The following is a 26,809-nucleotide window of genomic DNA, read 5'->3' as shown; positions in this document are numbered from 1 at the left end:
TCATCAAAATCTCAATAAAAGGGCAAGATGCATCATAGGTAATATTGTCTCTTCCTTCACAGCCAATTGTATCGACAAATTATTACTTATAATTTTACCCTTCTAAGAAGAGTTTTTATATTTTTCAGGCTATTCAACTATCCATAATAAAATTTTAAAAGAAAGAAAATTTTTATTATATTATAGTGACAAAGTTTCACTCAATAAAAAATAATAAAAAACCACAGTACAAAAGTAACATCCTACAGATAGCTATGTTATGTTACATGTTCAAACTTGCCTCAATATAGTATTTGTGAGAATGATCTTTGTTATATGTTAAAAGCTGATTGATACATGAATCTGAGTTCATTGGCCTATGACAGATATCTTCCAGAACATATCTGTTCGACACAGAGAGAAAGAGACATTGTTAGTTTTGTGCATTCAAAAGTCAAGGCATGGCCCACATGGTTAAAAAGGAACCATTCATTTTTTTCTATAGGCCAAAAAATTGGTTTCACCAAAACATGTGCTAATCCACAGTTTCAATCACCTGGTACACTGCTTTGGTATTTATCTTCGGGATTTAAAACTTCACATATCGTACTTGCAAATATTGCAAAATGAGTTCATTTGCACGAGTTCCACTTCAATCAAAGAATGATCCAAGTAGCACTTTTCATGAAAGATTCACTTCAACACAACGATATTCTTGTAAACTTTTACTTCCAAGTTTATTTCATATAAGGAAGTAAATCTCATAACTTTACAGTAACTTAATTCCATATCTTAAAATTTCACAGACATCTGAAGAAATTATAAATTAACAAGAGAATTAAAAATATACACACATGACTGTACAAAATTTCCCCTGCATCTCACTCTGTCACACATTTATTGCATAACACGCACTTCACGAAGGAAACAAAACAAATGCCAGATAATACCAGCAAGCAATGGAGAGGAGTGTTTAAAAGGTACACACCATCAGAATGGCATTTACCATCAACAGAAGACTGACAACCTTAAAAATCATAAGTATCTCTACTTTTACAGTGATAGGATGTGTTTGATCAAACATTTTGCTACCTGAGAATCCATCAAATGTGTTCAGAAAATAGGCTTACAGTCGCCACTGGCTCTTCAAGATGGTTACTGATGATCAGCATCATAGGACTTGCTTTACTTTAAGAGAAAACTAAGCCTCATGTCATCAGAGGCAATGCCTCCTACCTGGAGAGTAAAAATTCCCATCAGAGTGCATGACCGGATTGAAAATGCTTTTACATGTGAAATCAAATCTTGGGGCTATTAAGGATTTCCACGTCAATATTTAGTAACAGTATTATGTTAGCAATCACAGTTGAACATAGAATTCCACAATTGCAGAGGTCACCAAGGATTTGAACCCCTCCCTTGGTTTGACCGAATTTCATTCTTTGGGTATGACTGAGAAAATCCAGACTTTAAAAAATTATATATTTATATATATGCATGTGTGCATATATATACATATATATGGACACACACACACACATACATGTATATATATATACATATATATACACACACATGCACATACATACATATACATATATTTGCGTGTGTATATATGTATGTATATAGCTCTGACAACAGTCACAAACAAAAAGTTCCAAAAAAAAGAAACTATAACTAAAACAGGTTTCAAGATTGCTGTGTTCCCATATTAGTACATATTCCAATCTCAGTTGAAAATCGCACTGGCACCCATCACACAAGCTGGCTGCTTGAATTATTTAGTGAACCTCTTTACGTAGATATTCCTTATTCCTCAAATTATGGATGAAGGCCATATAAATCAGTCTTGATACTTTTTCCACACTCATAAAGTTTTCAAAGATGTTTCTCACTCAATATTGCACTGGCTTAATTACAAACTTTTACTGGAGATATATATATATATACCAAACAACTTCAAAGCCTTAGGTGCTTCTATTAATGAAAGTGAAACCATTCCTTACCATCGTGCATTACAGCTTATTCACTTTTACTTGCCTAAAACCCAACTATAGCACTTAACTCGACAGGACAATTACCACTCGGAGGAGTAACCCAACTGTTTTTGTAGGAGACACTTGGTGACTTTCAACAACTCAACAATCAGCTACGAAATCATGTCTTGCCAAACACTCCCGTTGGATGATGATGGTGATGATGCATCCCCAGAAGACCCTGAAACAAGATTCAATGTTTCAATTGAGAGATAATGCCAAATTCCTCCGTCAAACCTCATTGTTATACTGCTTTGGCAAACAAGAGATCAAGGAAAAAGAGTTTCTGAAAAGGAATAATTGGGAGGGAGTATTAAATATAGGTCATTAAGGTGAAAGAATGTCAACAATATGCACCTTTGATGTAATTCAAAACCAAGACTCAGGGAGTTGAGGGTGCTTAAAGATGGGGTGGATTCAGAACCTTACTCATACATGATTTTAACCTTGAGGGATTTAACTTTTCAGGCATGATCAATGTATGTGGGTTGTTCAATAGTTCCTCAGAAAATCCAAGAGATGGAGCAGGTAGTATCGGAAAGGATTTGCTTACAGTTTGCCTCATCTCTCACTACAATTTATTAAAGTTTCAGCTATATTCACCATGTGGTTTCATTTTCATGGTCAACTGAAACAACAAACTTTACTTCATTAAGAAAAATGGAAAAAAATGAGTTTTGTGCGGTGATGAAACACTCCTATTTATGAGGGTTAACACCATTAAAAGAGATCAAAGCCGGGTTAAATGAAGTTCATGGCACACCTGCTCCTGTATTAGCAACTATTTACAATTGGTAAAATGAGCTTAAATGTGAACATACATCCACTAATGACGAGCATCGTTCTTAAAATCCAGAGGAAGTGACTTCCTCCAAAATGACTGTCAGAATACATGATATGGTTTTGAGAGATGGATGAATCTAAGTTTGTAAAATAGTCGAGGCCACATGCATAAAATAAGGTAAGGTGTTTTCAATTTTTCACAAAAAATTGGGTGTGAAAATAATCTCAGTGAAATGGGTGCCGGGTTTTTTCTCAATGGAGAATACATGGTTTGTATGAAAATTATCAGGAACAGTTTCATAAAAATAAATCTATTTCAGATAATGCTACAATGCCTCAAAATTCTTCAAAGTACATCCCTTGAGCATCAACAAATCTTAGCAAGATGGGTTCTGCATTTGCTCTCAGTGGAGAATGAATGCAATCGTGAGGCCGATTCAGAACCTGGTTTGACACTTTTTTCTTGCAATCTTGATTAGTTTCTGCATTGATACATAACTGAACTGTGGACAAAACATGAATACACTACTGCACCGCAGAGACAAAATGGTCGAAAAAACAAATTAAAAACCTTTTGGCTCTGAAGATTGTAAAGACAGTGAAATGGACAAAAAAGGGATGCACAAGGAATCATCATGGAACATGTGTAACTGAATGCAAGATTCTCATCATATAAATCAATGCATTCTCCTCCACGAAATCTAAATTATTTTATTTCTAAAATGCATATAAATTTATCTACCATTAATTATGACCAAAGCAAATAGAATAATTCTAAATGGGCAGGACTTTAACAATGATTTCATTTACCAAATGCCATTTTAGATATTACTCTGATTGAGGATGTAACAGTTTTCCCAGAAATTTCTACAATAGTGATCACACATGCTTACTTAAATGATTCCTTTCATTGAAACTATCCATTCTCAAGTATGTTAGATTTCCATTACTTTCATGTTCAGAAACAGGGAGTGCATTTCACATGGGTGCAAATGATGTATATGAATTTATAGATACATACAGGTATACAAGGGGTACCCTGGAAACCTGATATAATGAGTAAGGTATATAATGAGAATATTATGGGTAATACCCAAGGCACAGTTTATCGCCTAATAATTTACATGAACCATAAATTAGTAATGGTGAGGCCTATACATGTCATCCACAGTAGTTGTTTGATAGGATGGGTGACTCAACAGTCTCTAACTCTCAAACTCCAGATATGATCAGCCGGAAAATGTGTTTTATACCAGCTATATCAGCAGAATGTTCACTATTATTTAGAGTGAAATACATCCCACCAGATTGATGGCACACATCTTCCGGAATTTCCTAAATTGGATAACAAAAAAAAGCATGGTTTGTATGCTAAATTCTCGGATGACACAAAGTTTCAAAGAGTCTAAAGCTCTGATGTCACAAATTCTGTGTTAGATGAGTGCCGAAAATGCTAACCGACCAACAAGAAGAGCAAAGAATGTCCAGTGGAAGAGTGTTTTTGGACCAATATTAGAGATGACATGAACTTGCACCTAGCAACTATTTCCTCTTCCTGCACTCATGTAACAGTGGCTTTGTGGACAATGGTTTGAAGACAATGAGGAACTCAAGACTACTGTTGTTAACTGGCTCAATTCCCAGGCCGAAAACTTCTATGCTGAGGGATTAAAGAAGCTGGGGCAGTTACGAAAAGCACTTTGAAGTGAATGGTGATGTATAAGAGTAAAGGAGGCTTGTAGGAAACTTAACTGTCAATAAAAACCTTTTCATACGAATAAATCTTTTATGACCAAATGGCCCTTACACTTTGAATCTACCTCACACAACATTAAAATATGGCGACGAATGCCTATTATTTTTCCTGTAAGTCATAAGAATAAACTGATATGTGAGTATTAAAACAGCATTGATAAAAATGCAAACGTGATTAAGCAAGTAATTTCATTTGCTAAGCTCATGAGCTCTCATTGTATTGAACTTCCACTGTGCATGTATGGAAAGGAGGCCAGGCAAAGTCTCATATGGCCCTCCAGCCACCGAAGCTAGTATAAGCGAGGAAGTAACAGGAGGGTGTGAGAACATCTCCTTGGAGGCCATGCATAGATATTTCCAGACAGCATTTTCTGAGTGGCAATATCATCAATATTTTCTTTATTTTCACACAATCAAGACAACAAACATACCTTTAGTTTTCCGGAATTTCTCAGCTGGCCCCCATATTCGGATGGAGCAGTCATCAGAGACTGATGCAAGCATTTGGTGGAAAACTGGATTCCATGCCACACAGTTGACTGTTCTGGTGTGTCCAGTGAGTGTTGCAATTGGTAACTCACGTTTTATATGCCAGACATACACTTTGTTATCTGCAACATTTAAGGGAACCACATTAACCGAAATAAATCTTAATTATTTTCAAGGATTACCATTACTAATAAATCATCATTGATCTAGAAAATTGATAAGAATGAGGTTAATGAAAAAACTTCACATTGTCCTTTAAAATACATAACATTTTGGAAGAAACCAAATAAAGCAGCAGAAATAAAAGTATAATCTTGCCATTTCATTTTCAAAACCAAAAATAGTGTTTTCACTTTTTTCGTAGCTATGAGGCTAAGGCAATGGTTTCACATGCCTTTTGGCATACATTATACTAAATAATTCCGTAAATAATTTGGAGTCATACTCTAGAACAACTTGTGAAATCCTCCATACTTTTGCAGGCAGTTTGCAATTTCATCTATTGCGCCCATTGTTTCTGGCATACTTTTAGAATGAAATTTACATGCCTTATAAACATAAAGAATGATTGGTGGACTACTGATTCAAATGTTGAAAGTCTCCAGCCAAAGAAACACAAGAGCCCACATGAATCAATCAAATTGTGAACAGGTAATAAAAAAAGACTGAGTCGAGTCAATGTTTGCACCTCAAAAGAAATAAAATAAGATTGAAGGTTAATGTGTTCTGGTAATCCAATTTCTTCAGGGCTGTGCTCGGAGGTATATTTTATGCAATACCACAGTACACAGAACATGAAAACATAAAATTGAAGAAGCAATGAAATCTTATCAAATATTGCAAAAAAAAGCTAAGCACTTCTTTAATTCCTCATTTTATACCCCAATATTGTAACCATTTTCGTAAAATATAGCACAATACTAGTATAAAAATATTGTAAGATTTCAGTTAAAATTCCAGTGAATGTTGTTGTCAATAATGATGGGGAAATAGAGGAAAGTGAAGAGGTAGAGTACAGATGGGTATGACGGCAGTATGTAGAAAGCTAATATGAGGTGGAAGTGTCTAGTTTATTGATATAATTCATACCAAGTCAGCAGAATGATTTCCTTGTATTTACAAAGCCAATTGCCTCTTTTTTGCATGGGAGGCAAACTTTTATGAGTGGTATCCGTAGGGGAGGGGAGGCTTGAGGGTAGGGAAGTGGGGAGGGGGGGGGGGTAGATGTCGCATAAAATGGGGTTAGGAAAGGATTGGTTTATTATTTAAAACTCATTCCTTGCAGACACACATGGGAAAAATGATGCATCACAGGCAAGTAATTACACCACTATTCGCAGGAGAGAGTTTGGGAGTCTAAAAGGAGGTTATAACATACCTTCATAAACAATTCATTGGTTGCATTAATTTGAAAATAGCAATATAAACATGGAATACTACACATATAAAGAGATGAAAATAATTACTGAAAAATTTAATAAAAATAAGATTCTACCAGGCTATGTCATTTTATATAAAATCTGAGTTCAGAAAAATAATTCTTTTTGATGCAACATTCACTATCCAACAAAAGAATTGAGAAACCCCCAAATTGCATTAATTTTCCCTTTTCACAAATCTGGTGCTTCACTACCCTGGAAAAGCTAGCCTGGTGCATGAATGAGCTCTACCTTTAAGTGCTGCATTCAAGTGTCCCTACATTCAAAGAAGTACAAGGTGGTGCGAGTTTTAAGTACTTGCACCTCCAATCACAGGGGAATCCTTGAGAAATTGATAAAGAAACTCTTTGGATGGGCTAACCTTCACTGCCACTCGCCACAAAGTCCTGATTCACTCCACCAAAGCAGCTGTGGATAGTAAAGTGGCCCTGAGTGACACCCTGGAATTTCCGGACAAGGCAGCGGTCCAGGAGATCCCACAGGTGCACACCCTGTGTGGCCACATTCAGCAGTGCCAGCCGGTCCATGCGGTCAACGGAAAATGCCATGACTGGGTGATCCTCTTGGAGTCTGCACAGAGAGAAAAGAGATGAGTACTAAATTGAGGTGCTTTCTTGTGTCCAGGGCATTTGCCGAGACAGCAAGAATCTCCTCTTTCCCATTTGGGAAAAGGAGGAATGGTTTCATGGGTGATTTCCCAGGCTGCAAAGGGCAGCTTCACTTTCACAAACACTGTTTTGAGTAACTTACAAATTAAATGAAAGGTTTTCATTGCATCATGAGTGACCCAAAAATGTTAATTAATTAAAAGAGCCGAGATAGAACACTTGAACTTCTCAAAAAAGTTTCCTCAGGCATGCAGATGAAAGAGTCACTAAGGTGATAATTAAAATTCTTACATGTTGAAGTCCGTGAGGTCATCAAAATTATAAGCCCTCACTCTGTGATGGGTATCAGCTGCGAGGACTGTTTTCCCATCTGAACGACACCAGAGGCAGTTGACTCTAACCCCTTCCCAGGAATCCAGGACATTACCTTCCAGATCCTGTAAGTAACACATTGAAAAATAATAATTAAATTTTTTTTACATATTATATTACATTTTTTTACATATTACATACACACATTACAATAAATCACGTTGAAAAATAGTAATAACTCCAAAATTTTACCAATTCATTTATCAAATAAATCAAGAAACACTACACAGATGAAAGAAAGATTTATTTCACGACACTGACTAATAAATAAAATAAGCATTATTCTCTTTCCTGTTTATAAAGCTTTATGGCTGTATGTTTCTCTTAACCATAATCAGGTAAAGATTCTAAGGCAATTTTCTTGGTGGCAGTGACATGCCCAAGGTTACCTACTAGATTTTGACAAAAGCATTTACGTACACACAAAATGGAACAATTTCATTAACAATGACTATGGATCAATTTTCTCATCTTTATTTGCAATAATTAGACATGCAAATCAACATCACCATTTATTTGAAAGCAATTATAAATTACAAATAAAATAGGATCTCATGAAAAATGAATATGGAACCTTTCTGTCACTTTTCTATCCAAATTACTAATTATTAACAACTGTTACCCTTTTCATCGAAAGTAATTATATAGGTAAATTGGAATATAATCTCATGAATAAAATCAGAACCATCAATTTATGATTATATTCACCAATTATACACAAATGCTGAACCAGCTTTTCCCCATCACTGACCTTCATAACAACCAATGATCAACTGACTTACTATCCCTTAAATCCCCCCTAACAACCCAAATCTTAGATAGGGGGACATGAAGAAGCCTCCTTGGCAGGCAAAACACTTTGTGTCTCCATATAGAGTAAATATTTGGGGTTAATATCTTTCGTTCCAATTATTTTAATGTCCAAAACATTTTTTTAAATATTTATATAAACACAAGTCAAACCATAGATACAATTACAAGTTGGCCATAGCAGTAGCTGGACTTACACATTGGTAAAATTGCCCACGGATACCACCGGTCACAAACTTTTTTCCATCCCGATGCCACGAGCATGAAGTGAGGGAGTCCTCTGGTGACTGCGATACTTTGACACGAATTTCACCCGTGTCAGCATTCCAGACCCAGAGTTCAGGGCAGTCCTCTGGACCGCAGGCAATCACATGACGACTATCAGGGCTCCAGCTCAGGTAAGCAACCCCGTAAGAATGGCCCTCCAAGGTCTTGCGGTTCTTACAAACCAAGGTTTCCTGTTTTTTGAGGTATTAAGGTTAAGAGCATTAGGATTGAGTTCAAACTTCAGAAAACACCTATACATTCATAATACTTGACTTGATTCAACTACTTGATCAGTCACTACCAGGCACTCCTAGTTCTTGAGGAAATCTCTTGGATCTGGCCTCTTATGGGAGATGTAAAACGTCTACAGTTAAGTTGTCTATCACAATGGTTCATCCACATTTTGTTTGTTCATCCTCACTTAAGTATTGAAGTCACCAACCAAGCCAAACCTTGTGGTCATTCAGGGGATTATAGGACAACTCATAAGCAACATTAGCATAGACTTTATTTAAAGATACATTGTGTTTCACCTTTATCATCAGATCATGCCACAAGTCAGAGAAACATGTTGTACTCTAAAATAAAGTCTGCGGAAAAGCGCAAATCTTTTAATAGGGATACTATGACAGCTATTCAGTAGGGAATATCATGCTTTAAAAGTAGCAATTAACATTTAATTAAATAAATTAATCAGCTATGACTCCTGTGATGGAAACCATAAATCTTCATTTTTATCATCTTTTCCCTGTGACTACACCAAGGGCACTAATATCCTCAAGAACATGACCCTCCCTCCCCTTCATCCAAACCCATCCATTGAGAGGGCAGAATTCCCTCACCCCTCTGAGTCATCAACACCAACGCTCATGTCAAATCACCTGGACAACAACCCAACGATTCCAGGTACAAAATGTCATTGGCGTGGCAAAAAGCAGAGCATGTCCTCCTCTTGTATTCCCCACCGTTAGTTTCCCAGAAAGACCTGGCATCCATGCAATCATGTAAAACTACATGTGTTAAGCCAATGGTGTCCAGAGACACCATTTGCTAATGAAACAAGGATTCTAAAACTAAACTGACACACTCTCACACCGCCACTCACCATTGAGCCTTTCCTCACGGCACTTTGAGAGGAATGTGCATTTTCTGGTCTGAAAAACTCAATAAGGCTATGGAATGTGATATACAAATGCCATAGGTGGTGAAGCTTCACAGTGCTAGGGGAAGTTTCACAATTAATGTCATGAATTATATTTTTAGCTATTCTTTTGTAAATAGGGCATACATTTTCACGAAAACATTGTGACAATAAAATATATTACCACACATTCATTTCATGCAGCAATCAAATCAATGGGCTGGAATTTGTTCTGTCGACATGAAAACTTTTGAAAGATCCCAAAAAAGCATAGCACATCTCCAGTCTCCTACCAAAATCTCTATCCAACATTAGTTTGACTCTAATAATGAACAAATGATAACTGTCTCCCACTAGATAATGATTTATTACATAACCAGTTTCAATGTACCACACCATCTTCAGGTGTTCTTCAACTAATAAATGAGGTGACAATGACTGGTGTTAAAGTAATGGCATGTTCCTTAACAATGATAATACACTAATGATGTTGTTTTCTCCATGGCAGTGTGTAACTAACAACTTTTAATTCCAGAGTAAGATGCCTGATATCATGGTGGTGGAAAATTTAAAAGGTTTTGGGTTACATGTCCACCAACATCTTAAGTGGGATGAACATATCTTCCAGGTACCTAATAAAATTAATTCATTTTACTACCAGAAATCAGTTTTAAAACACACTGTAAGTTTAATGTCCTAAAAATGTAATATTATGGCTAGCTTTACTCTGTAACATCTTATGAAATTGTAATCTGGGGAACATCATCCTCATTAAATCAAATATTTTTAGTCTACAAAAAAATGGTAAGACTCATATGTAATAAACCTTATTGCACACATGATTGACCTCTTTTTAAATATTTGGGAATATTAACTGCACCTCTTGCATATATATCTATCATGCGGTTACCTATGCCGTGAAAAACAAGATTGACTTTACAATGAATAAAAGTTATCATAGTCACAATACCAGAGGATGTCAAAAAATACAGGTGAAAACATCAAACCTGTCTATGGTAGCTAAAGGGCCAAAATCAATGGGCACAAAATGTTAAACGATCTGCCTAACCATATAAAAAATGAGACAAGAATCTCACTATTCAAGAAGAATCTATTTGCATATCTGGTAGACTAGTGTTATCATAGTATAAATGCATATTTAGGTAAAACTTATTTTATTTTGTGATATTTATGTAATACTTATATTTAGCAATTATGTGATGTATATCCCATTGATGTGTCCCATACACCTGTCATGTATTCTTAATACTATAAACTGAATAGTGTCTGCTGGACAAATAAATATATCATTATTATTACCAAGGGGAAGAGTGTTATTATTTGTTCATTATTATGTTTGAATTCCACCATAACACGCCTGAAACAATGCAAATTATCAGTTTGACTGATGCAATTGTGTGATTTTGAGAGATTTTTTGACATTGGATGGCCTTAAGACAATGGTATCAAATCTGTAAAAGGCATCATGGATGAAATTATGGAGGACCTGAATTCAAATAAATGAAAGATGATATTCCTCCAGGGGTTTTAGGTTATTTCACCCATCAATTATTAGAAGATAGGTAAATAATAATCATAAAATTCATTCCATTTCATGTTTTCTCCGCAACTTTGTCAATGCCTGACCATGAAGTTAAGTGACCATTCACATGATGGGTGGGGCTAAAGTGTGACCCACAACACGAAGTGACCTTGGCTGCAATGAGTGAGGTCGGTTCTCTTGGGTGAACTCAAAAATTTGACTCAGGCCTTCATTTACACTATAGGATGACTTTGGCCACGATGTATACCTTAGTGGTAACAATGGCTTACACGTGTAAACAACATTACAGTTTAAGTACTAATAATGCAGCTTAGGTTTATGATTCTGCATTTGTAATTAACAATTACTGCAAACACATTGAAAAGAAGGTATGAAAGTCCCTCTGTTTCAATCTGACAGTAACTCATGAATGAGTGAGCACACTGCTCATTACATGGAACATTATGAAGGATTTTACATCTGAGTAGTTAGTTTTCCCCAAAATGAAACTCACAGGATCAACATCCCAAATAATGACTGTGGTGTCCTTAGAGCCAGTGGCCAACTTCATTCCATCGGGAGAAAATCGGCAGAACCACACCTCATCACAATGATCATTAAGTATTTGTATTGTCTCGCAAGGAAATTGCTCCCTGCAATAAAAGAAATGGGATCATAATTAAAAATCAGCATAAACACCAGATTTGCAAGTGTAGAACTGCAGAATAAGAATAAAGAACCATCCTCACCTAGTGCACATGTGATCAACCAGGAGAGAGACATTCTCCAGACCACTTTCTGAGTGAGTGTTGTGATAAGGGCAGCGGTTCTTCTGCAAATCCACAGCCTGATTGAGCAAGGTGTGCAACCTGTGGTTAAGAAGACAATGTTAAAGCATTCAAATGAATTCACCATGACATTTATCAATTAAAATTATACAGCTTTGGATTACTTGCATGATGATCAACCACACAAGTGCTCAGGAAGAAAATTTATGACCACATGAATGACAACTCTAGCAAAGAATAAATCAATTATTAATACAACCGTCAATTCTCGAATTACATAGACTTTTTAGTTAATCCCAGTTTCTGTTTCATAGGTATAAAATATCAAGAATGATTGCACTTATGAAAACATATGAATATGTAAACATGACAGCAATGTTTGCTAGTGATGCAGAAATGCAGTAATATGATGACTCCCTCTATTCTAAAGCACAACAGAGATCAGTTTATTTTCAATGTTGGCACTGACAGCCAGTAATACAATCTGTAGTAATATTGGATTCAATATCCATTACTGTAATTAATTTTATAGTATGTGAAAAAAAGTCCTTACTAATTTATTATGGGTCAGGGTAGTCCAGGGGTACAGCATTGGACTACTGACTGGAAGAACTGGGTTTGATTCTGGGCAAGCGTCTCTCGGCACCTACAGCTTTGCCCAAGCTATGTGATTTTTTGGGTACCAGATCTTACTAGGGAACCACAGCTGGCACAGAGTATGGACCTGGCCTCCCTACCCTGATGTGTGAATTACACACGTTGTTGGGCTTTGTATTGGGTGAACTCTACCATCAACCAACCTTTGGGTTGGTTACTTTGTATATGTTTTCACTAATTTATTAATGCTTATATTACAGGTATCCCTGATTAACCTGTGGTGTTCATGGTCCTGAAATATTCCATGGTTGAAAGTAAAAAGGTTGGTAAGCTACTAAGCATAATTATAAAGAATTAAGGTGAAATCTATGAGTGGCCCACATTTCTATGCAAATGCGCCTAACAGTGTTTTCACTCACGTAATCTACATTTAAATGATGGCACCAAGAATTGAGTACTGCACTCATTTGCCCCTGTATGCATTCATTAAAATGAGAGCGTTTAAAACTTAAAAATATTTGCTATATTAAAAAATACTATAAAATCTTCTCGAGCATCTTCAGAGTGTATATGGTTAACTTTTGATTATGCAGAGAAAATAATTAGGCACTTGATTGGAGGCAGTATGAGGCAATTCATGCTTAAATCAAAATGTCACAATGCTATTAGAGCACCTCAATGGAAATTGAGAGGTGCGATTGAAATAGGAATATTTTATTGCATCACATATCCTAAGAAATTCTATTCTATGAAATTCCAAAAGTGGGTGAAATTGTAACATATCAACAACTTTTATTCACATTTAAAATATGGGATGATGATTTTCATGACGAATGACACCGATTTGAGCACAAAGCAAAGGTATGAAAAAGTCATTTCCTTAATAAAATACCCAGACCAACTAAATTATGTGACTTCCAACTAATGACAAAAACCGACAAAAGTATTTATAAGGTGTGATTCCTATAATTGTACAAAAATGAACTTTCATAAGATGACTGATATGCAGTAATGGATACAAGTATGCACTACTATTTACCCTCCAGTATCTATAACCTATCATCAACCATTAAGATAGAAACATTCCCACAAGGTCACACATGCTAAGAGAAAGGGAATTCTTTGAGGCTTGAAATGGCCAAGGTTCAAAGTAAGGCCAGGAATGCCCACAGGGGATTCAGGAAATCTGCCAAGCACTTCAACAAGTCTCAAGAATGCCTTTCTATAACCAATAACCTTCACACTGCAGGAGTAGTGATCGTCAACCTATAGATTTCCTTTCCTACTTACCTTAACACTAGCTAATTGCAAGTAAAGCACTCATGAAAAGATTACCACATTTAAAATCATCTTCCCAATAGTTTTTCATGGATCTTTAAAATTCTGGGGTTATAAGGAACACACAAGATATGCATGAGGCAATAGAAGGGTAAAACTGTACCTTTACAATGGAAGAATACTTATATAAAACAATCAGGATCAGATATTTTGCTATGGATGACATTACTATTTCATCTGTTCATACCATAAGGAAGCTGAATTATATTGAAATATTTTTCAGCTTGAGAATTCACATAAAACTTACTGAAAATGAGACCTGATGCTCTTTTCTGCAATGTAAAAGTCATGCTTATACATCAATGTAATAGATATTGCATTTCTAAAAGAGCCTTGGTTAATGCAGCCAACTACCCCATGCACTCAGCTATGAAGTAGGTGGCTCAAATCTTAAAAGCTGCCACCCCTCTGCGATTGGCACACTCCTGCTCATGACACTGACTGCCTACCTGGGGCACACTCTCAATTGTCAAGAGACACAACACCTAGAACACCTAGCAGCCAATGGTTTCCGCAACTCTTTCAGAGCTGTCAATAGGATGGCTTGGTTTAATGTGGGGGGAGGGGCTGAAGTGATGGAACAGAAGCCAGCAATCGCTCTGCAATCCCTTTCATTCCACGGCATGCTACTGCACCAGGGTAGTAAGTTCTTAGTGTTCCAGTACCGAATGTAGCCAGTAAGGAGTCAAATTTAGAGTTTGGTGGATTCATCGAGTCAATGCTGTCTGTATCAGAGATATGACTTAGAATTTCAACAGCAACACTGGAGAATGGAATCTGACATCAGTGATTCCTAGATGAGACCCAAGTTTGGAGAGCCACTTTAGATGACCTTTGCAAACCTTCACGTAGAATGTATTTCTGTGGAATAGCATTCCTCTAAGAACAATGGCTCTAAAGGTATAATGTATCAACAAGAGGGTCATTGATTCTGCTATGAGTGCACTGCAATTATTTCAAACTGTGTCATAGAACCCAACTCCTCCATTATCTACTCCACTCTTACCAAATAAATATTAAAATCAGAACTTGATTTAGATCATTTAAAAATACAAATTTGATCTTGTTTTCATTAAATATTACTGCAGCAATCAATTGCATTAGCTTGCCATCAGTACTGATTACTGTCCTCAGCATATTGTTCTATAAGAACTTTGGCCTAGTTAAGGACAATAAAATGTGACAACCACCTTTCCAATTGATAACATCACTGGCTTTTTTAACCTGAATTATGCTGCCTTCATTAAAAATCCATTTCATTAGTGAGAATCCTTCAGCAACACTAACATTTGGAATTATCACACTTGTATGCGCATGAAGCTTGTGTATTAAGTATTCACTTTACCAGCAATGTACTGAAAATAATGCGACAATGATTTCATTTAGATTGGTGGCACTTTATTCTCCGGATAAGTTCAGGCATTATGTGGGTGTGGTTGAGTTGAGGCTGTTCATGGAGTGGTTGAGGAGAGCATTGCTTCCATGTTCTAGTATTTGAGGAGAAAGAGTCGCTGTGGCCCTGCTAATGTAACACCATGTGTTGGCACACCATTTGGAGGCTCATGAGACAGCTGAGTCAAGAACATACACACACATACATACGCACAACAGCTGCTTAATACAGAAAGGGAAAAAATCATTTAACTAATTGTCATTAAACATACATAATGCATCATATTTAACACTTTTCAATGCAGGCCTGAGTACACTAAATGCTAACCAAAACAGCAACAAGATACATATTAATGAGTAATATGAAATGTGGCATCCTGGGGCAAACTGTAAACCATATTACATCGATATAGAGTCATAGAGTATGTAATGGTGCATCAAGCCATCGGTATGAACAAATACTATTCAAACATACTACTCAACACAGGACATACTATGTACACATTTACAAGTACAGACAAAAATCTCCAAGGTGGATCAAGTAAACTTTTAGCATGTAACTTGGTCCAAAGTAACTTCAATATATCCCCAACCAAGTTATATACATTTAAACCCCTAGCACAGATCCTAGACGGCTCACGTGAATATATCAGACAAGCAGCCGTTGATTTTTTGGCAGTCTTTCTGCCACATCAAAGTGATGGTCTCAAAACATTTAACAAACCATTAAACATTTAACCAACATAATTCCAAGCACACACACAGGGAATTGGACAAGTACAAGGTGAGTAAGGACCAACCTTAATGAAATTTAAGTGTACAAAGAACTAAAATAAATGCCTCAACTATAATATAAAATTCCTATGAACATGATATTATCCCAGCATTACATTATTGCAAGTCCATTGACATTGTCTGATCTTAAAAATTGAATATTATGAATTTGTAATTCATCTTTCACAACATTTCCCTCAGGTCAAAGGCACTTGAAAATGGACTGCACCACCCTTTGGAGATAACACCTTTGTCAGGGTTTTGAGACACATTAAAAAGTTAGAAAAGTGACCAGCTTGCATTGACTACACCATTAACTTGGGCATGAGCAAATATTTAGATGGGAAAGGTGGAAATCAGGGCTGAGAATCACTGCTAGATCAGATTGTTACTCCTGATGAATAAAGTGATTTTGTTGTCATCAAACAATGGGCAATCCCTTTCCATTTAGACCAGGAGGATAACTACTGGATGGGTGAAGAGTTGTAAAGAGGGGGCGTGATGGTGCAGAGTGGGGGGGAAACTCGGGCTTCCCCCATATGAACACACAGCAAAGGATTAGAGCACAACAAAAATAACTACCCCTCCTGGACAATAATCGTAGGGTATTAATTAGTTAATGCCATGCCCCTACTTGAAGACATCTCTGCAATTGTTCTAGCAGCCAGTACCCTTGATGGAAGAGAATTAATAGTTTTCCTAAGCAATATTTCCAACCTTGTGAATTAACCAACCGACATTAATTATTTAAATAAATCATTTGCCACTAAATTCTGACACAACATTGTCATGATAATACATAAAAAAGAATGCAATTGCTGCCTTCTCAGTCCATGCTCTCGGGGTCTAACGATGCTTTACATAAGAGTGATTCAAGGATTGGAAGTGATGGTGATCTTCGGTCCAAATAGAGAGGCGAGGTTTGAAAGTATGCAACCAACACTTGATTCTGCCAGGTGTTTAATAAACGATTATTTTAACTTTAAAAGTTTTCCCAACCATCCTTATGACAAAATTGGTCCAAGTGAAAGAACAAAAAACAGAGAGGGTCTGGTAGGAGTGGTGAGGGACAGAAAAAACTTAAGCACACTGAATGAAGGTGGAAATGCCTTGGGATACTATACCTTCGAGGAGGAAGCATGATGGAGGGGGGCAAGTACTGCTGCAGCTTGTCCATCAGAAGGGCCCTCGAGTTGGACCCCTTACCATCCCAGCTGGCCCTTTCCTGCAACTCCTCTCGGCCACTGCACATCATGTAACTGTAGCAAAGTGATTGCGGGAAGAAATGAGATTTGGGAGGCCCAAAGAGGGCACCCAAATGCATGTATACAAAAACACACATATATGCACATGGGATAAAATGCATATACAATAACATCAAGTCCAATAGCTATTTCACACAAATTGAATAGAGATAAATAAACAATTGAAATAAACATAATAAATATTTATCCTTGATCTATAATCTCAAGTGATAAGCCATTCCCTGTAAAGGCTGTCCCTCAATGGACTCATGCACTGCACTTTCCATTACTTGTGAAGTTTTGATGACCAGCACTTTATCCAAAAGATGTCTGAGATGCATATATCGCATAAAATTAACAATCAATTACATTCCTAAGAGGAAAAAGTACGGTTTATCATACAGATAGTTGAATGAATGATTCTTACTTGATGGAATTGCTGCGGTAGCAAAACATACAAATATTCAAGTTCACCAGTGTATTTTGAAGCATTTTATCATCCAGTGACATTGCATGGACAATATCACATTTGAATTTGAAGATGAGTGGGGAAAAGAAATATTCTTTACCTCAAATCTCATACAAATATTCAAGTTCACCAGTGTATTTTGAAGCATTTTATCATCCAGTGACATTGCATGGACAATATCACATTTGAATTTGAAGATGAGTGGGGAAAAGAAATATTCTTTACCTCAAATCTCATCTCTAGGTTAATTTACAGGAGCTAGAACAGGGCACAGTTGGAAACAAGTGTGTTAACATTTGAATTATGGAGGGGCATGAGGTGTGATTGAGAACTTGGCCAATTGGCAAGAGGTGGTGGAGTAGTCCTTACCTGCTCAACTCATGGACTCGTATTGTGTTGTGCTGCAACGGGGTCAGTTCATACCGAAGTACATGTAAGGCATCAAGAACACGGCCATCTTCCAAATATTCCAAATATTTTTGCTCCAAAAGCAAAAACTTCATTTCCTGTTGGATAAAAATGGAAAATAGGCACAAAACAAATTTCATATTGAATCATATAAAAATATCAATATTTTCCCTGACTTTCGGTTAATAATTAGGCTATGACAGAAGATGACAAAATATAAATGACTTACAATAAGACTGTGAGAAGATTCTTCCAGTAACGGCTTCAGTTCATTCAAGTCATTGTCAGCCTGTAAAGAATTTCCATGGATTGTATGTCTATAATTCTGATGAGGAAAAAACAGCGAAAAATAGGTACTTTGAAAAGCACTTCCAATGCACCTACCTTGGTCCAATCGCCATCCATTACGTGCTGACGGAATTTCGCGGCAGCAGGATGGTCCAACCGACAACCAGATTCAAGCATCAGGAGATCGGCAGTTCGGCTTATGAAAACAAAGTATTAGCATTTATTACTCATAATGCCAATACCCATTCTCAAGTATGCAGGTCCAGAAATGTCGTGATGGATGCTTATTATATTCTAATCATATTACTTGTTTAACTGTGGACAGTCCGAGAGACGCAAGAAAACGGTGTCTTTTCGGTATTAAAACCATATTATTTCGTTTGGCCACACTGAAGCATGATTTTCGACAGCCATAAACACTCGCATTTAAAAATATTCTTCACATGATCACATACCTTCTAAACAAAAATTATCATTGATACGTACCAAATACAACATTTTCAAGTTTAGATCTTTAGTTCACCACAGTTATCCGCATAGACATGAAGGAAATTTCGACTCATATACACGAACAAATATTCGATGTTTGTTTACATACAATGTTTCCAACCATAAAAAAAAACTTGTCAACAAAATGCTTTTATACCGTCTAATATTGACCAACGATGACTTAGCACATATCTATTCAATACATTGCACGACATAAATTTTCATGAAAAGCTGAATTAATTTTTAGGCGTACCCTAAATTTCCCCATGGAAAACTGGTAATATACATACTTAAGGCCAATACTTTTGAGGTGTTGGCCGATCAGTCGAACGATGTCTTGGTTGGTTTTGTCTATTATCTTAGGGGCAATATCTCCATTAGTTTCTCCGTTGACAGCATTATTCGCTCCATGTATATCCGATCCATTTTGGTGACTGGAGGATGCTTGTTGACCCTCAGACGCTCCATTGTGTTGCGCACAGCCATTCGTTGCCTGCTGCATTGTAGCTTCCAAAGTACGTTGTTTTTTGCGCGGTGGCGGAGCTAGCCCACCGTCGTCTGACTCCCCGCTCGAGGCCAGGCTTGCTAAAGGGTCGCCGTGATGAAATTTTTGGGAGTACAGTCCCTTTTCCGAAGAAATCTTGCGCGATTGCCAAGATATCCACTCACAGAGTCAACAGTACAGACACCTTCCCTCAGCTGAGCGATGTTTAGATGATGACGTCACAGATGAAACCTGGGAGTAAGAATCGCTGACCAGCAAAACGTCCTTTAAAGGAGCTTGGTTAATATAAACAGCGAGTTTAATCATTTAATCGACATGGTTATAATTTAACGATATGTTTATTGTGCATTTTTTCTTCTTCTCTTTTAAAGTGTTTTATCTTTATTTGAAGTTGCAGCGAAAAATGAGTGCATTCTTTTACTTTCACATATAGCATGAAAATTTATTTCAAGACAATTTTATTTGGTCATTGCGAAAATTTTTTCCTTTAAGTCTTTTTTAAAACTAATTTTTTCTATAACATGAGGAAATCTATACATAATATCGATTATTACATAAATTGAAAGACAATCAGGTAATCGTTAACTCAATACTCAACAGATGGCGAAAGTGTCTGCAAATTCACATTATGTAGAAATGCAACAGCTGTGCTCAAGAGTTAGTACCTCAAACGCAGCGCCACCTTCGCTTATTTTTAAAAAGTAGCGCTCTATAGTATAAAAGTTTAATGTTCGAGAAAGAGTAAATGAGGTCCGATGGATTGGTGAAAAGTGCATTGCTATTTGTAGAATACTTGACTGCTCAAGATATACAAAGGGAGTTTATCATCATCAAGGCTACCCTAAAACATCTGAGATTTTTGGAGAATGAATTTATTATTCAAAGGTCAGTTGAATTATACATAATAAGTTGGTTTTTATTTCAAATCATATCTGGTGCCAATAGAAAAATAAAAATTTATCGAAGAACCTTGGAAACTTAAATCAGAAAACACAAGGTAGGGTACGAAAATTAATATCACAATAATCTTCTATGGGAATATTACAAGAACCCCAGTTAAATTAATGATTTATTTAGATATTTTAAGTGAGACTTAAGTAAGCATAGTTTATTAAGGGCTTACGGTGTCTGCATTTGATATTAATTCCGTATTTTCTTTCACTGTGTTTACCATATGTTAAAACGCTTTAAAGTTTCTCTAAAGTAACGCTTCCGGTAGTCTCTCAATATTAAAATAATGTAACTGCAGTACAAAAAGACAGCATTGTCCAACAATACCATTTCAAGTGGAAGCTGTACTTTTCTACAGGGTGATCTCGTTTAGATTTCATTCCCCTTGATCCTTTTCTTGAGGCTTTTCCATCACGCCCTAGTTTTTTGTCTACCATGTCTCATTTATTACATTTTTATTTATTACCTGTGTATCTGTACCTATCGGCAATTTTATGCGGGAAATACCACAGCAGCTCTAGAAAGGAGAAAGAACTGAAAGTGTCGTATTATATGGACGAATTAGCTCAGAAATCTCTCGTAAATTGTTCAACTAAATTTTAATCCTGTTTTTAGGCTTTCAGCATTTCAAGATCTCCAAATATCATTCCAATATGTATCTATCCTTATGGAAATCCACTGGTATCAGCTAAATTGCCAACCGGTCTAAAGAATAATAAATTTCCATCGGTTTGTTTTTCCTTCCCTGTAGTGATAGCAATTAGCATCTCTGTTTGCTTGTATCAGCCACTCTTGAACGATTTTCTGAGCCGTGAATTTAGCTCATGTTGATAAATAAGGGTGGTGTCAAGGTATTCTGCCCGCTTAGCGGATTTCCTCATGGATACTGCCTTTAATCACTCGCAAGGGTGCGCGTCGTTCTGCCACTGTTTCGTGTAAACTATCTGAAACTTGGGTCAGCAGAAAAATAAAGATTGCACTATTTAAGGTTACGTGAGTCTCGTTTGATTAGCAACCATTGAAATTTTGAACGATCAATGGTGGACACTTTATAGTTCTTCATTTTAAATAATGGATGTAAACTGAAGTGGAAAATTCAACTGATAATTGATTAGTAAATGATATAAGCACCAGGATCGTCAGGATTCTGATTGAATATAACATATTCCAAGTTAAGTTTGTGCGAATTTTATTACTTACGTTACATTTGCGCTTAAGTAATTTGTCAAATCTATGTCAAGACTGCTCCCTTGTTTTTTTTTCTTTTTATCAGGAGTGGATTTTAGCATATCAAAATGAAACCAGTGAAATCGCGTTTTATCGGAGTACATTGAACTTAAAATCCGCAAACCTACTCGAACCAGTTTACTGAGACCATTGAAATATAAGAAGAAGCGTGTTTTGATAGCTCCCGGCCTTTCGTGTTGTCTAGTTACTTGGACCAACGCAAAATTAATTTAAATTGTCACACAGAAAATTGGTGCATAAATTCTAAATCTCAAACCTTCCTGGTTATTTATCAGGCCCCGAAAAACAAGGCGCCATACTTGATCTCTTATTCAGCAAGACCAGGCCAGCAGCCAACATTTCCTACTAATAGGTGTTGCAAATCTACATGCACTGAAGGGGGTTGGTTGCGTTCGAAAAATATCGGAATAATTCCCTTCAGATGGCTGCGGCGACACCGTTTGAACTGTTCGAGATTCTAGTGTGTCGACCCACTCGCCGCAATATCTTCACGGCTCTAACATTCCCACTAGTGGTTCAAGCTCATACGCAGAAAATTCCTCCAGGTTTCTTGAGAAATTCGTACCTACAAATTTTCACGTGGAACCTTGCGGTTTTTTTTAAACTTAAGCGTATGGTTAAAACTTTATTTTTGCGTAAGGAACGGCGAAATCAGAACACTAATGGTTGGGCACTTGGAACGGCATTCTCTACCTTCCGCTGAAGTACTCCCCCGCGAGACACGCCGCGGGGTATTGCGGCCAAGGGCAACGTGGAGTGAATGACAATCACGGAAGGAGAAAGAGACGAGAGGAGACTACTGTGAGACCCAGTCTACTAAATGATTTGAATAATTATCAAACCCATTTTTTTGGAATGTAGGTATTCAAATTACTTGAGTGGTTTCTTTGTTTCCGTAAAGCAAGGAAATTAATTCGTTGGTTTTGGTCTCAAATTTCTGTTTGAGCATATTTAGGTTTGAGGAAAAACTTCGCAGGTATGCGGAATTGAATGTGTCTAATGCCAGGTTGTGCTTCTCATAGGAGAGGCAAGTGCATTAACTGCTGTGCAATTGTTTAATCTGTGTTCATCCAAAACCTACCTTAACCGGTAGAATACCATGAATAGTTAAAACTAGAAATACTACCTTGATCAAAAAGTTCCCGGAATAACCACCGTGTGCCGCTCCCATCGTTCCGATTTGAGTTCTGTTTTTTTTGTTAAATTGGTACATCTGTTGTTGATATTCCCTTTAAATCTTAGTGTCATAACTTGACATTTGCAAAAGTTACGTAGCCAAGAGTACATCTATCTCTGTGTGTGTTGGCGATTTTTTACAATTGCAGAAATGGATTTAAATTTGCAACAACGAACTTGTATTAAATTTTGCGTAAAAAACGGATTTAGTGGCGCACTGACGTTGGAAATGTTGGAAAAGTGTTTCGGCAACGATTCTCTAAAAAAAACGGTCGTTTACCAGTGGCACGAGCGGTTCAGAAGTGGTCGTGAGTCAATCGAAGATGATGAACGCAGTGGCAGACCATCGACATCGAAAGTCGGTGAAAAAATTGATAAAGTAAAAGAAATGTTGGTCAATAACCGCAAATTAACCATCAGAGAAATAGCGGAGGACTTGAACATTGCCTATGGATCCGCCCAAGACATTGTGGTTAATGATTTGGGTTTCCGTCGTGTAGCAGCAAAGTTGGTTCCAAAAGACCTCAATTTCATGCAAAAAAGAGACCGTGTTGACGTCGCAAAAGACATGATTTGCGAGGCTGAATCCGATCCCACATTCATCAAAAGGATCATTACTGGAGACGAGACGTGGGTTTATGAGTACGACACGCAATCCAGACATCAGGCAAGTGAATGGCGTTCACCAAATGCGCCGAGACCAAAAAAACCACGTCGTTTTCAGTCAAAAAAGAAGGCAATGCTGACGGTTTTCATGGATTACAACGGTGTAGTGCATCATGAATTTTTGCCAGAAGGCCAGACAGTAAACAAAGAGTATTATTTGGGCGTTATGAGACGTTTGCGTGAAGCAATTCGCCGAAAGAGACCAGAAATGTGGGCAGAAAACTCGTGGATTTTGCACCATGATAACGCACCGTCGCACAGTGCTATCATTATTCGTAATTTTTTGACGAAAAATGCAACAAATACCATCCAACAGCCACCGAATTCACCTGATTTGGCTCCCTGTGACTTCTTTCTGTTCAATCGAGTTAAAAAAACCATTACGGGGAACGCGTTTTAGCAGCCGAGAGGAAGTAATGGAAAAATCGCAGGAAGCACTGATGGACATACCGAAAACCGAATATAAAAAATGTTTCGAGGATTGGATCAAGCGCTGGCATAAGTGTGTTGCAGTCGATGGGGATTACTTTGAAGGGGACAATATAGATTTAGATGAATAAACTTGTATTTTTAATTTTCTGAATAAATTCCGGGAAATTTTTGATCAAGGTAGTATGTGTTCAAACTAAAACAAGGACTTTTTTTTATCAACTCATTGTTACAATTTTTCAAACATACGATATAAATAATTCCTCTAAAAAGCTAAATTTAAGGGAAGACGTTAAAAATGGAAACTAAAAAGTAGTTGACATAATGGGCATTAGTTCCATGGCGACCAATGAAGCGATGCTTCACACAGAAGCAAGTGGTGATGGACATTGGCCTTCCTCTCACATCCTAGAGGGAGGTGGGGACGATCGTCTCCTGCTCTCCTTGCCGCCCATGGCTCAAAGACGTAAGCGAATTCAATGAAGGAATTCATTTGAATTTCATAAATGAATATCAATTTCTCCAAAATATCAAACTCTCATTAAAGGCTCCACGGAGGTATGGGCGAGCGCTTAAAATTCGACATTTTACGCAGAGTAGATGGTATTGAATATAGCAACTCGAAACAAATGTACTGCGCTTTCGACCTGTCGTAGTTATCTGACGTGGGATGTTGGGACACGAGCCATACATGCACAAATATTTGTTCATAACTGCATTTTAATACATATTAGCTCATGCAAAAAATAATTCGTGCACGTTCGCACGTATGTGTCTGTTTACATCATGAAATAATTGATATGTTTGAATTAATCGTGAACTTTAGTCTTTAAGTAAATATAATCTGACTCTAAGGTTCGATATGATTGTGTACCTGGCGAGGGAGAACGAACGCTCGGCATGGCAAGCGTGGCAATTACGTTACAACCTTCATTGCTCTCCGAAGTTGTCTATAGACAGATAATATATAGTAGGTTCCACCTTGGGAACACGCGATATGTGGAGCAGTGTGGGAACCAAGTCATCGGGTGGATCTGCTCACTTCATAGCTGGGCATTCATGAAAAAGAGATTCTATGCGTATTTCCGCGTGCGCCTTTCACGGGGGATCCTGGCGATGAGTCCATTCGGTCAGAAACTCGCACCGCCTAGATGTGTTTGTCCTAAGGCATTTCCCTGGATTTGACCTTGGGACTCTCATGTCAGTAGCCTCAACACCCGGTAGGCTTCCAAGAGGTTGCAATATGCAATAGTTTTCGAGTAAGTATGAAAATTTAAGCTGCGAGACGCGAGCGGAAAGCATTCTCGACATCTCAGCCCTTCTTGGACGCTTACCTATACGTTAAAGGCGGTGGGATTGAGATGCTTCTCATGTTGGTGTTGTATGGTACGACCTGTTTCAGAACCTCTTCTTTAAATACCCGCTTCATTTTATGGACTGTGAATTTTGAAAGGCATATTATTAGATTGTAACAAATGTATTACTACCCTTTCGTGTTTCTTTGTTTTAACTTCAAATTTTTATGCCTAAATTGCTTATGATATAAATTGTAAGCATCTTAGTATTCCACACTATTGTACATTGATGTACTTTTATGTAATGTCACCAATTTTGCTAAGTATGAGCAAATACGAAGACATGGTAGTCCAGTTGGTGAAGCGCTGGGCTATTGACCGGAGTTTTGATTATTGTTATTCATTTTATAATCTTATAGAACCCTGCAAGACACCACTTTTTCCAATCCCTCATCGCTCGTAGTAAAATGATATCTTAAACTTATCTTTACTACATTTAATCTCTCTCACTGTATTTATCTGATGTCTCCTACCGTAGTACGATGGGGCTAATGATTTATTTTCAAAATTATCGCTTAAGTACAGCCTTCCAATTTACGCAGGACATTTACTCTGTAATTTAACTTTCGCTTGTTGTGCGAATCCCAACTTAGCTCCGCTAATAATATTTATACGCTACTCTGTTTATCATAACAAAGTTTTACAAATCTAGCTCCTCTTTTGCACGCGATCCAATTCAAGAATTAACGAGGATCCCATATACCAGCAGCATATTCTAAATAACGCCTTACCAGCGAAAGATAACATTTCTCTTTGATCTTTTCATCAAATTTACCGAGGACTCTTCTAATAAATCCTAATTTTTTGTTAACTTGTCCACATATTCCTCGTATGTGTTTCACACAGGATTGGTCGTGAGTGAGGGTAACGCCGAGGCATTTAATCTAGTCTTCACATATTTCGGCATTCCTGATGCAGTCGACGTTCGGGAGGGAACTGTTTTATTCCAACAATTCATCACTTCGCGCCTTTTTAAGTTTAATTCTAATTGCCAAGTGTTGCACCAGCGTTGTATAGCATGTAGATCATCTGCTAAAGCTACGATATCCTCAGGATTACGGATATCTCCGTAGACCACTGCATTGTCGGCATATAAACGTATCTTAATCTTATCGTATCTTAACCACGGAGTTCATGTCATTAGCGTAAAGTAGGAATAAAAGATTTCCGATTACACTTCCCTTGGGAACATCTGACGTAACGTCGACTGCATTAGAGCTAACACCATATATGACTACCCTGTGTATGCCATTCAAAAAGTCTTTGATACAGCTCAGGATATTTTTATCTATGCCATAGGCTTCTAGATTGGTGAATAGTTTACTGTGATGTACATACTTTCTCGAAAGCTTTTTTAAAGCCTAGAATAACCGCATCCACTGGAATATTGCTCTATTCTGAACCAAAGATATCATGAACAAAAAGCGCAAGTTTGTCTCGTACGATTTACCCTAGCGTAAATCGTGCTGG

The 26,809-nt window shown here is 37.2% G+C and overlaps 1 protein-coding gene across 1 annotated transcript; it reads right to left on the bottom strand.

The window, feature by feature from the left end:
• Positions 1-178: 178 nt before the first annotated feature.
• LOC139699872 (WD repeat-containing protein 26-like) lies at positions 179-19,715 on the bottom strand. The gene is made up of 12 exons (XM_071598302.1): positions 19,300-19,715; positions 18,617-18,716; positions 18,462-18,521; positions 18,194-18,330; positions 17,236-17,370; positions 11,972-12,091; positions 11,737-11,875; positions 8,469-8,729; positions 7,381-7,526; positions 6,843-7,051; positions 4,985-5,164; positions 179-2,196 (listed from the first exon to the last, which is right to left on the bottom strand). Exons 1-12 carry the CDS (start codon positions 19,509-19,511, stop codon positions 2,129-2,131), a joined length of 1,767 nt encoding a protein of 588 aa, XP_071454403.1. The 5' UTR covers positions 19,512-19,715; the 3' UTR covers positions 179-2,128.
• Positions 19,716-26,809: the final 7,094 nt, after the last annotated feature.

This window comes from Hetaerina americana, unplaced genomic scaffold (assembly GCF_022747635.1).
Source record: "Hetaerina americana unplaced genomic scaffold, ioHetAmer1.1.p SCAF_10, whole genome shotgun sequence".
NCBI classification, from domain to species: domain Eukaryota; kingdom Metazoa; phylum Arthropoda; class Insecta; order Odonata; family Calopterygidae; genus Hetaerina; species Hetaerina americana.
The sequence above is the reverse complement of the archived record's forward strand: the minus strand, read 5'-3'. Positions and strand labels throughout refer to the sequence as shown.

Excerpts from the sequence above, each read along its gene's own strand:
- LOC139699872 (XM_071598302.1), bottom strand. The coding sequence starts at position 19,511 with ATGCAGCAGGCAACGAATGGCTGTGCGCAACACAATGGAGCGTCTGAG. Across the intron at positions 11,876-11,971 it reads GTTGATCACATGTGCACTAG|GGAGCAATTTCCTTGCGAGA; the intron begins GTGAGGATGGTT and ends CTTTTATTGCAG. Across the intron at positions 7,052-7,380 it reads GACCTCACGGACTTCAACAT|ACTCCAAGAGGATCACCCAG; the intron begins GTAAGAATTTTA and ends CTCTCTGTGCAG.